General features: G+C 38.0%; 1 protein-coding gene across 1 annotated transcript in view; it reads right to left on the bottom strand.

The window, feature by feature from the left end:
• LRP1B (low density lipoprotein receptor-related protein 1B) overlaps positions 1-12865 on the bottom strand; it is a 615617-nt gene that overhangs the window by 338785 nt on the left and 263967 nt on the right. The window contains exon 8 of the mRNA XM_009891709.1: positions 11044-11206. Coding sequence (XP_009890011.1) covers positions 11044-11206 — 163 coding nt within the window. The remainder of the gene's footprint in view (positions 1-11043; positions 11207-12865) is intronic.

Here is a 12865-nt window from a genome sequence, read left to right as displayed (position 1 = left end):
CAACTTATTTAGCAGCTATGTAGCTGATTAAACAGGAGAAAGGGACATTTCGTCAGTAACTTGGAAACACTCATCTTTAAAGAAAAGCTGTTCATAGAATCATAGAATGGTTTAGGTTGGAAGGGACCTTGAAGATCACCGAGTTCCAACCCCCCTGCCATGGACAGGGACACCCCCCACCAGACCAGGCTGCCCAAGGCCACGTCCAGCCTGGCCTTGAACACCTCCAGGGATGGGGCCTCAACAACCTCTCTGGGCAACCTGGGCCAGTGCCTCACCACCCTCATCACCCACGATGTCCATAATCTTCTACCCGACGCAGTCAATCTTCTCAACCGCCACAGGGGAAAGCTGCTCATACTGCTTTATGGATGCAAAACTAAATGTGACTTTTAAACTTAGAATTCAAGGGCAGTCTCTGTTAAAATCAAGGCAATTCTGAAAAGGCAAGGATGCAGCCTCTGGACAGGAATTTTTGCAGATATTCCATTGTGCGTTTTTTATTTTGGCATCAAGATCCTTTCAAACCCCAGTTTTCAGTTTCATTTGCAGTAAACCTTACCACCTCTAAAAGAAAAGAAAAAAAATAAATATTTTTGACCCTTTTTTCCTTAAATTCTCTCTAATTCCTTCAGATGAAGAAACAAACAAACAAACAAAAAGTTACTTGGGTAATGTTTCAGCTGTATTTTTTAAATAGCCATACTGAAATGTTACTAAATACATTTATTCTTCTACTATCCCATTCTTTGATATTATAAGCTTATAGAGAGGCACACATATACAGCCTCCCATACTGAGAACGTGTACCACAAGGCTAGAATAGCCCTGCCAGACAGACATAGCCCTAAGCGTCCCTAATGACAGAGATTACAACTTTTACATTAGTCACAGAATCATAGAATCATAGAATGGTTTATGTTGGAAGGGGCCTTGAAGATCATCAAGTTCCAACCCCCCTGTCATATGCTAACATCTCCTCAGCCTTGTAAATTTTTCCTGTATCTGTCAAAGCCCCTGCTGATTATTTTTTTTCCCCTGTCCTTTATTTAACAAGGAGAATAATAAACCACCTTTCTATTTAACCAGTCTTTTATAGAAAACAGCTATGGATTTTTTCAACCTTTTATTTTCTAGATTATATTACCATGGTTCCTGCAAGTTTTATGCAGGCCACGTGGTTGGTTTTTTTTTCATCTTTTATTTCTTATTATCTTCAGATTTCCTCCAGCTTTTCTATATCTTCCCCCCAAAAGGGGTCCCATTTCAGCTGCGCTTTAGCAAGGCACGTTCACGCTGCTGAGTGTAGCAATGAGGGCACTGACACGCAAGAAAAAAAATTTGGAAAAAGAATATGAAAAACTAACTCTCCGTGCAAGCAGCCCTGAAAGAACAGCAGTTTCAATCCGGGTGATACCATCACATTGCTGATGAATGAACTGAATGGGTTTCATCATTTTCGCGAGTGCGGGTAGTTCTGGTTAATCCAGAACAAGAGTAATGCCAAAGGTTCCACACTGCAACCACTACATACACACAGGCGGTGATTTATCGTCAACGAAGAAGGAATTGAATGGCGTGACAATAGCTTGTTACAAAAACCTGTGGTTTACCCAATTTTGTACTGCTACAACACAAAGACTGATGTAAAAACAACACAAGACATGTGTGGTCATCACTAGGAAAAAAAAAATAAAATTGGGAAACTTTAGAACATCATAATACAGCATCTGTGTTAAACATGAACTTTTTGTTGCTATTTTGATTTTGGTCATTTTATAGAAAATCCTAAAAGTATCTCTCAAGATACATATACATACATACATTCACTAAGTCCACGATAATGCAAGTACATCTTACAAAAAGCTGGGTCCTAAACAGCTCATTGTCATTTTTCTGTGATTCCACTCACACAGTACTCTAATTCATTTCAGAACCTGTCTTCAACATAAATGACCTTACAGAAGCTGGTTAGATAATAAGACAATCAGGTAATAAAAATTAAAAAAAAAAAAAGGAGAATTCAAATGGACATGAACATAATGTACATGCATTATAGAGCCTTAAACTCCCATTTATATTCTCATTCAGAAACAAAGTGGCCTCAATTCTCTCTAGCTTAATTGCTTTCATCTTGAAGAAAATCATTGATAGGGTGATTTAAATCATGTTGCTTTTGCCTGGACATTTCAGTTATTACAAAATAAATAAAAAAAAAAGGTACTTCAAGACTTCCAGACAAGGCAGAATAACATGCCCATTTTCCACCCCCTTCACAAACAACAAATTCTAATTCATAGATTCACAGTAATTTCAGTAAAAGATGAGCGTTTTGATCAGAAGCTTAATTAGCTGAGGATTGAAGGACAGGGATCTAAGGACAGGCAGAAGAGTAACTACACTAATTACCCAGAGACAGTTTAAAACAAAAGCAAGAGGACATGTGTCCTATCAGCTGTGAATTGCCCCAAGCAATCAAACTCATGGAGTTTTATTAGTGTTGCTGCTGTTCGTGTGCTCAGCCGGGTTTGTTGAGGCGGTTCAACTGGTCAGTAACAAAAAGCAGCAGGGACACCCCATAAAAAAGCAGGTTTGGGTAATGACGATGCTGTGGTCAGATGACAGCAGCGTTCTTCGGGTGGGTTCAGGAGAACCTGAGCCAAGTGAGAGAGGCGCGATGCTGCACTTAAGGTCCTCTTCACCAACTAGCTGAAAGGCAACTGCTGTGAAGTGAAAAAGAAGGATGAGGGGAGACCTTATGGCTCTACAGCTACCTGAAAGGACCTTGTAGAGAGGTGGGGGTCGACATCTTCTCACCAGTAACAAGTGACAGGACAAGAGGAAGGGGCCTCAAGCCGTGCCAGGGGAGGTTCAGATTGGATACTAGGAAAAAGTTCTTCACAGAAAGGGAAGGGACTGCCCAGGGAAGTGGTGGAGTCACCATCCCTGGAGGTGATATTATACCATTTCCAACTGTTCACAGACTGAAAGGGGTTGTGGAGTAGGAGGATGAATAACAAAATTTGAATTCTTAATGAAAACTTTCATATTACAATTAGTTAGTGCAAAGTTTTTTGTGTTTTTTTTTCCTTCTGTGTTTTTTCTGTGTGGTTTGTTGGGTTTTTTTGGGTTTTTTTTTTTTTTTAATGAAGAAGATTCTTTTTCAGGTCACCTTTAAAACTTTCCAGAAGTTAGTGTGTCTTATAGGTATCTTACAGATCTTTGAAACTGCTTTGTGACAAGAAAAAGGAACTGAGCTCTTTTAATAACGGCATGTTATTAAAATACTAATGATTTTGCTGTTTAAAAGTGAGCTTTAACGATTATAACACTCCTCTTTGATCAGCAGAAAATGGTGACTAATCTGAGAGGAAAAAAGAAAAAAAGTTTTAAGACTCAGAGATCTCTCCCAAGCCTTGTGGCTGCTATAAAAGCTCAGAGACCAGACAGTAAAAAGAGAATAAAAAAGGCAGCAGACAGTAAGTGTAGATGTTTTATTCTCATCCTGAAAGACTCCCCTGTCTAAATAACAATGAAGCAAATAAAGAAAAATATATACTGGTTTGACCTTCCCTGCTTTTTCCTTTCCTGCCCTCTTCCTCCCCTGTAAGAAACTCGATCTCCTCATTGATAACAAATTCCTCGACTTTCTCTCCCTTTTCCTCGTTCGAGAAATCACTCAAAATCCAATTGCCATTTATCGCACTGTCAGGGCACTGTGCCAGGTCGGGCAGAAGACTTTTTCTTTCTCTCTGCTTTCCCGAGCAACCCCTCGGGCATCATGCCACCTCCGGCTACCGTCTAACAACAGGAGAGAAGCCAAAGGCCGTGTCTCTCCCCAGCCTGGAGACCGGGAACCCCTTTGCTGGTCAGGCTAAATTGGAAAAACTATTCAAATAAAAACATTTCTAATTAAAAAAAAAAAAAAGAAAAAAAAAAGGGGGATTAAAAGAAAGATACTTTTAAATATTCTCACTAAGGTCCTAAATCTTGAAAAATCAGCCCAGTGTGTTGCCACCTGCTGACGTGCTGGCAGTGCCACCCAGCTCTCCTCCTCGCCAGGTCCCGGAGCAGCACCCGCTCTCTCACCCTCTGAAAGGATCTCTGGGAATGCCAAAATGCCTCCTGGTGATACCCAGGACCCCGCTTTACTCTGCAAGTGTGTTTTATTACCCATCCATTTACCTTGTCTCAGGCTTAACTCAAGGCAAATTACAGGTAAATGCAAACTCTCTTCATGATGTCTAAAAGACATTTATGATTTGGGTTTTTTTTTGAAAGATATAGGTACAGAAAAGAAGAAAAAAGAAATGACTTTCAGTTAAGTCGATTCCGAAAAGTCTCCCTCTATCTCCTCATCAGCTGACTTGCTCTTTTCTGGCTATCACAGGTTTTGTAATACAGGATTTCAGGGCTGGCCTCAGGCTCTCTCTAGTCAGAGGCTCCATCAAAGCCTTTACACATGCAAATTTTCTCTTTGCTCTTCTCTAAGATCCCACCAAGTAGGACAGCTCCTACTGGCTTACAAGTCTTCCCATGCCGCCAAGTAGGGTGAACTGTCAGCCAGAAACACCTTCTATTTATATCTTCACAGGGAAAAAGAAAAAGAAAAAGAAAAAGAAAAAGAAAAAGAAAAAGAAAAAGAAAAAGAAAAAGAAAAAGAAAAAGAAAAAGAAAAAGAAAAAGAAAAAGAAAAGGAAAAAGAAAAAGAAAAAGAAAAGGAAAAAGAAAAAGAAAAGGAAAAAGAAAAAGAAAAGGAAAAGGAAAAAGAAAAAGAAAAAGAAAAGGAAAAAGAAAAAGAAAAAGAAAAAGAAAAAGAAAAAGAAAAAGAAAAAGAAAAAGAAAAAGAAAAAGAAAAAGAAAAAGAAAAAGAAAAAGAAAAAGAAAAAGAAAAAGAAAAAGAAAAAGAAAAAGAAAAAGAAAAAGAAAAAGAAAAAGAAAAAGAAAAAGAAAAAGAAAAAGAAAAAGAAAAAGAAAATCTCTTTGACCTTTTAAGGGTTGTTTTCCATCCTCTGGGTGGCTTTTCCATACGCCGGGCACTACCTCCTGTGCATAGCTCTCTAGCAAGGAAAACTTTTGATTCAATGATGTGTAAAACCTTTCCCATTCCCTTGGCTTCTTAGTGCGAACTGCTCAGTGGACCTTATGTTATGTTTCGATCTATCCAATAAAAGCAAACATCCCAGGAGGATCATCATGCCCAGTTTGAGTAAGGATGCAGGCAACAGCAGCTAATCGCTCTGGACGATAACAGGGTTCACACGGCCAACCCCCAACTTCTTCCTCTTATGTCTACCAGCATTATTTTAGAAGTAGAATAAATTTGCAAGTAAAAAGAAAAACTTTAAAAGGCAGAAACAACTGTTTCTTATGCTTTTTCTAGATCTTCTTTCAAATACGGTATTTTAAAGATGCTGCTTAACTCTGTCCTTATAGAGAAGGCTGCATTTCAAAGCGTCGTCTTTCCCCTTGCTTTCTCCTACTTTCTGAAATTTTAGACTGAGGCAAATTTCCCTACTGTGCTTCAAAAACATCATCATCATCATCATCATTATTATTGTTGTTGTTGTTATTATTTTCATACTGCAACTTTAATTGTAGCCACAGAAAAATCTTTGCTTAGAATCCTTAGAATCAAAGAGGAAGTAAATGGAATAATATTTTTTATTATTATTTTTTCCATAGAACAGGTTTCTGAGATGAGGAAGGTGAAAACCTAAGCTATTAATTCTTCCCTTGTTTCCTTGTTCACTGTTGTGGATCAGAAAGGTATCAATGTGGTGCTGAGGGACACAGTTTAGCTGTGGGTTTGGCAGTGTTACGTTTACGGTTGGACACGATGATCTTAAAGGTACCTTCCGACCTTGACAGTTATATGATTCTATGAACTGATCCCTATTACAGACTTCAAATGAAATAGATTTTTTTTTTTCTCTTATGCAGTTGTTTGCTTTTTTTTTTCCCCTGACTTATTAAGATTACGAAGAAATGGTACATAACACCATAACACTGTAATAGATGTTGTTCTTTAACATCATCATATCACAATCTCTTCCTGTATGCATTTACAAATGTGGTGTGAAAGAAATAAGCAGAGCTTGTGTGGGTTTTTTTTTGGTTTTTTTTTTTTTAGTTTCTACAACATAGCAGAAGGAAAAGATGATTAAAAGATTTATTCAAATATTTACATGACACACACTGTTGCAGTATTAAAGTGTGAGCTCGCTCCTTCTACAAATCTCTTTAGCAGTAAGTCCTTTCTCCCCATTGTTAATAAAACAACTTTTAAATGGTACTTACAAACCCTGATTTCAATGACTTCAGCTTCTAATTGGGCATCCTCTCCAATTCTCTCCTTCTCCTCTCCCCCTCCCGTACGCCTTGCCTTTATAGTGATTGATGTCGGAGGCGTCTAACCCATCTCCTCGCTCCCAGTACTCCTCTACACTCTCCTCCCACACGCCAGCTTTGCTCAGCACATCCTCTTTGTAATCTCACCCTACGCGCTCTTTCTCCACACGTCGCCTTATGTTTGGAACAGTTTTGTAAATGGGTGCTAGATCAATACCCTCTGCATTTCAAATGCTCTCCTTAAAATTCATCTTTTTCCATAAGCCTATGAAACATAGCAGAAGATTCTGACTGCCATCCCAAATAATATCAAAGCCATCATTACAAGTCGTGCGTTTCTGGAACCAGGAGTAGCACCGAGCCAACAGCCTTATCGGCTATTCCTGCCTTGCCCCGTTTCCTGGCATTCCCAAAGAAACTGGAAAATAGGTCCCAGGAGAAATTAAGTAACTCTGATATCATAGAATCATAGAAGGGTTTAGGTTGGAAAGGACCTTGAAGATCATCGAGTTCCAACCCCCTGCCATGGGCAGGGACACCTCCCACCAGACCAGGTTGCCCAAGGCCACGTCCAGCCTGTCCTTCAACACCTCCAGGGATGGGGCCTCAACAACCTCTCTGGGCAACCTGGGCCAGTGCCTCACCACCCTCAAAGTAAAAAACTTCTTCCTAATTTTTAATCTAAACCTGCCCTCTTCCAGTCTGAAGCCATTCCCCCTCGTCCTGTCACTACATGCCCCAGTAAAAAGTCCTTCCCCAGCTCTCCTGTAGGCCCGTTAGGTACTGGAAGGCCGCAATAAGATCTCCCAGGAGCCTTTTCTTCCCCGATAAAAAATATATAATATATTATATTATATATAATATATATATATATATTACTCCTTGTATGGTAGGTGTCTAAGCAGTACGATCAGGACCGAACATTTCAACATTTCAAGTGCTCCTCTTGGGAGGGAACTGCAGTATCTCCCTACTCTGATGCATTTTGCTTTTGTAAAACGTCATTATACATTCTCTGTTGCCACTGTGGTGCAGAGGAAGGCAACAATTTACTTTGAATGTTGGAGGTAATTAAGTATAAATATTTGCAGTATAAATATGTAGATATATACAGCAGTGCATTCTACAATATTAATTCCTAATGATCCTGAATGCATCCAAATATCAGATAACTTAAACGACGTGCATTTCATGGTCTCTATTGAATACATGGAGTACTGAGACATAAAAATAAAATAAAATACCTTGTCTATAGACATTTAGCTGGTCGGTGGCAGAGCTGGGGGAGAACCTAAATCTGATCTATCCTCTTGTGAGTTTTAAATGTATTACCTTCCCTATCGTATACGTACGGTGATCAAAGTCTCATGAATATGCACGCTGATTGCCAAACTAGCTGGAACCCTTTACAAAGTCATTACCCACGAGTACAGCAGACCTACCCTGAAGACCTTAGCTGGAGATAAAATCATTCTAACTCAACTCATATTTGTTTCATGTGACAGTCGTCAGCACCATCATCAATTTTACACCAGTTTCAAGGACTGGTAAAATTAACAGCTTCTGTTTCTTGACCATGGAAGAAAAGAAGTGCCATATTAAAATTTATCAAAACTATGAACTGCAGACACATGGAGCCAAACATCTTAGTTCAAAGGCATTTGACAGATAATATATTATTGCAAAGCCATTTATTCTCTCTCTCCATTTCTGATTGCCACTTTATTTCCTACTAGCATTGTTCTAGCTTTTTCTTCAATACATGGTTCACTGACCGGTCTGGACTCTGAAATATGCCCAGGGATCAGTGGAGACACAGCCCTCCCCTCCGGTAACGGCCTCCCTAACACAGGTCCGATACTTACATCGTGCCACTCTTAACTGAAAACTAGTTGACGCAACAGATGGGTATTAATACTGCAAAACCTCTAATTGGGTAAATTATTAGTTCATTTTTTGGGGGGATGGAATTTTTCAGGTGGGCATCCATTAGACTTAATCTGGAATCACCAGAAAATGAAGCACAGTTCAGATTGATAAAAGGGCCAAAATCCTAAACCAAGTAACGTGCTTAGACTAGAAACATAACAAACGTGCGTGTTCAAGAGGTTTTTGAATGGCAGAATCTTTCTCCTCTCGATTTAAGTTCAGTTTTAGCAGAATAACAAAAGTTCTTTCATTCATTGTATGATATGAAATAAGCTTAGTAGCTCAAGTTCCATTGTGAGCTCATAGAATAATATACAAAACCATCATCACTAAACATCTAACAAAACTTGCAGGCACAGAGATGTAAAATTATTCATACTCAAAATATATTCTTGAGTGCAGTGAGGGGAACCATTCGGAATTAAGAAATTTTCCACTGGTGCTTCAGTTGTTCTATTGATAAATGCAGAATTTCTGGTTGACGAAACAACCAAATGCATAACAGCACAGACGTGAAAATGTAAGAATAACTGCGCTTGACCCTGTGCTACTGCAGGACGTTTATCACAGGCATAAAGGCTTGCGATCAAGCTCTGAATTCCTTAGCCTCGGACATGGTCTCCTCCGTGCGAGTGTACCTTCAGCTTGTAGAAGGACGCCGGGGCCAATGAACATACTACGCATGCTACAGGAGCAAATACCTTAAAATGTAATTACATTTAATACCTGAATATGTAATTATTACAGGAGATAAAACCTCCTGGGACAGCCTGAACTTCATATTTAAATTAAAAAACCCACAAAAAAATCTGATTTATAATCATAGGCTTACAGTGTATAAACATAACTGCCTTAAGAAGCTATTGCGCACACACTTTCATGCAACTCACTCATTTGGAGCTCAACTTGCAACCTTTCTTTTTTTTTTTTTTTATATGGATGTTTTTGTGATTCTTTAAATAACATAAAACCAGCAAGTTAACCTAGATAGCAATACCATGCTAATACTTTGACTTAGACATATGCCTCAGCTACTATTAGCATGAAAGAGTAAAAAGAAAGCAAAAAAAAGACCAAAAAAAAGGGGAACAAAACATTTTCAAGTAACCAGAATGTTTTTATCTGTTTGCACTCTGTTACAAACCCAAGTCACAAACAAGCAGAACTCATATATAAGGTGGGTCTTATCATTTAAAATGTATGTTAGATAGCCTATTGACCAAACAATGTATGTCAGACAATGAATGAAACTGCCAATCAACACAGTAAAGAAATAACTGATGAAATGAAAAAAATGCATTCTGAAAAAAATTTCCACTGTGTGTTTCCATCATGGAACAAATTGGTGTTGCTATGAAGAATCACACTCTGAAACACCATAAACACTTCTGATCTTTCCTGCAGGCCAGCATTTATATCTACACTAAAATAGACACTATTACTCTCATATACGGCACTGGAAAACGCAGCTACTGAATAAAAATGGTTTGTAGCTAGCAGATAACAAACGAAGGAAAACCAGTCCCTCTTTTTCCGTTCCACCCCTCCTCACAGAATCAAAGGGTCAGATAAAATTCTTGCATCCCTGACAGATAAGATTAACTAATGACAAGCTTTGGATTCCTCCAGTAAATCCAGCAAAGAATATACAAGCGAGTGTACAAAGAAAAGGCTGCTGTTGGCAAATTTAAAAGCTGAAAGTTCTTTTAGATCAGAACTTGCAGGAAAATCAATTTAAACATGAAATTTTATTTTTCTTTTAAAACAACTCTGCAGTCAGATCAAGTCAAGCTTACCATCTGCTGTAGACAGAAATACAGCTATATTCAAGAATTACATTATAAAACTTCTTTGTAAACTTTACATGCAAGCTGTTCTTGTCAGAATTAAAGTCATTGTGATAACGCATCTTAATATTCAATCAGGCTTTAAATAGAGTGACAAAAGTCCACATATGGATGACAAGCTGTTCTACAGTAAATATTTTTGTATTTATTGAGAAGGGGCTTATGGCAGTTTAGGACGTATTCCACCAGGCATTTCAATCTACACTACTTACAGACTAATAAAACCAAGATAAAATCCCTGTTCTAAAATCCTCACCAAAATTTAGTTTTTGAATTACCTTGATCCTATTCCTATTTCTATTTAGTTATGATTTTACTTCAGCATTTGCTTAAAAACTTTTCCCAGCTGGTGTTTTTTATAGAACGGAAGACTTTTAGTACCCTGTATTTAAGCTAGGTTTCATTCCCAACTGATGCTGAACATATCTATGGAAGAAAAAAAGCAAATACAATGCAATCTTACCATTATAGCTGACCCTCCAAAGCAGGGTAAAATTTCTTCCACTTTTTTATGCAATTAAACTCATTAAAGCCATTTCTAATATTCTTGCAACTGAGAGGATATAGTTTAAAAACCCCTCAAAAGTTCCTTTTTCACATACTCTAGTTAGAAACACAGTTTACAGAAAAACAGAGGCAAAAGAAAATCTTATGACAAGTAGGCATAAAACTGTTTTTTCATTTTCGGTTCCATTTTTGAGACGGTGGCACATGTTGCAATTAATATAGCTAACTGCTCGCTACAAGTTCACTACACGTTACTGTTTTGTTATAGCAACTATGCAAATAACTCAATGCAACAATGCAAATATAGTTTTTAAAACACCGGAATGAAAACAGATATACTATATGCAGTCGCAGAACAAGCACACATCATACAAAATAAACATTTCCTAATGCAGATAAACAACCTTACCCTGATGTTGGGTCAACAGCTATGGCCTTAGGGTTACTGAGATCCAGCTCGATGAGGGTAATGCACACTGAGCCGTTCTGGTTGCAAACGAAGATCCTGTCACTGATGTGATCCACAAAGTAAAAATTTCCGGTGATCCAGTCGATCGCTATTTGCTGTACATCTGCCAAATAAAAACAAAAGGAAGAAAAAAAAGCTCAGAAGTGAGTGCAATTGTAATACAAATAACTGAACTGCTAGCCGCTTCCTCAGGCAGATGCTCTACTCAGCTAAAGAACTCAAGCTGGTTTTACATGTATTATATGGTATATAATAAGGAATCCAATTCTTGAGACGCAAATATTGGTTGCAGAGAATTTTTCCTTTTTCAGTAAAACTGCAACTTCATGGGCATGAAAGATACACACTTGTTTGTAGTTCTCTTAAATATTTTACAGTTAGTCCTGGTGAATTTTTCAATGGTATATTCAGAAGCAGCATCACCAAGGGATGGCGCATGTGTGAAACAGGGCTCCGAAACGCTGGCGGTAGCAGGTCGCAGTGGGAAGGCAGCCTCTGAAGCCACTCAAGTTCTGAAGTTAGTGTTCTAGGATGTCTGTTACACTGTGGGGATGCTGCACTGATAAAGCTTATGAGAATTTCTAAGTTATGTTTAAAGGGGACTAAAACCAGATAACAAATACTCCACAGAAATTAAAAAAATCTGTGTGTAGACACACACGTCTAAACCCGCTGTGTGTAATAGCAGTCATGCATGTGCATGCATTCAATTTCCCTTAAATAACTTTTTTATAGTTCTGAGAAATCTGGATGCTGCCAGATTTCCGGTTCAACTGCCACAAGAAGTACCATGAACGTAACTCTCTGCGTGATACTTATATAGAGAAGTTTCTTAACAACGCTGCCAGGAGTATTCCTTCTCGGCACACTAAGGCAACCTCACCACTGCCCAACACAACTGTTTTAAAGCAGTCAGTTCTTTTTCTTGTGGGACTCTGCAACCACTCAAAATCCTGCATTTTTCTTATAAGTCAACCTACCTGTCCCTACACAGTCTTACTGTTACAGTAAGAAAAAGTAAGAAGAAGCGCAAAGAATATAACTATATTTCATTTAAGTAAGATTACTTCCTATTCTTGTTGACAGTACTGTATTTATACCACCCCGTATGATAGTTATTCTTAAATTAAGAATAACTCAATTACTATAACAATATTTCCTGTTAAATGTTTTCAATGTTAAATATTAATGATTTTTTTTTCTTTTAAAATATATATATTCATTATATCACAGTGGTTTCAAAATACTGCTAACATAAGTTGTAATTCTTTCATGATGAGAGAAGCCAGATGGGATCACTTCACATAGTAGCTTTTTTTTTTGGTTACTTTCAGTTTTCTGTATTTCTACCACCCTTCAGAAGTTGAATTTTTAGGGTTTTTTTCTGCACTCCAACAAGAGCCTGTTCCTACCATCACATACATGCTGGACTGGAGAATATAAAGTAAACATGAATCAGAAAAAAAAAAAAAATTGTAGTCATTAAGATTTTGACCATAACTGAGGGCTTGTACGTCATGCATTTGCTAAATACTTAAAACAGACATGGAGACTCATGAGTTGTCCTTCAAAGTGTGGGTAACACAAACAAGATTTACGCAATAAAATATCAGGAATAGCTCTATTCCATCTCAGCCATCCCATTACACAGTTCACTGCTGGCTCTTCTCTCTCAGATTTCTCCCCTTCCACTATTCATTTTCCTTTTAATTCAAAGCGAATATTACACCTCTTCCCTTCTGATAGCTCCTATTACAAATAT

This window comes from Charadrius vociferus, unplaced genomic scaffold (genome assembly GCF_000708025.1).
Source record: "Charadrius vociferus isolate BGI_N301 unplaced genomic scaffold, ASM70802v2 scaffold109, whole genome shotgun sequence".
NCBI lineage: Eukaryota > Metazoa > Chordata > Aves > Charadriiformes > Charadriidae > Charadrius > Charadrius vociferus.
The sequence above is the reverse complement of the archived record's forward strand: the minus strand, read 5'-3'. Positions and strand labels throughout refer to the sequence as shown.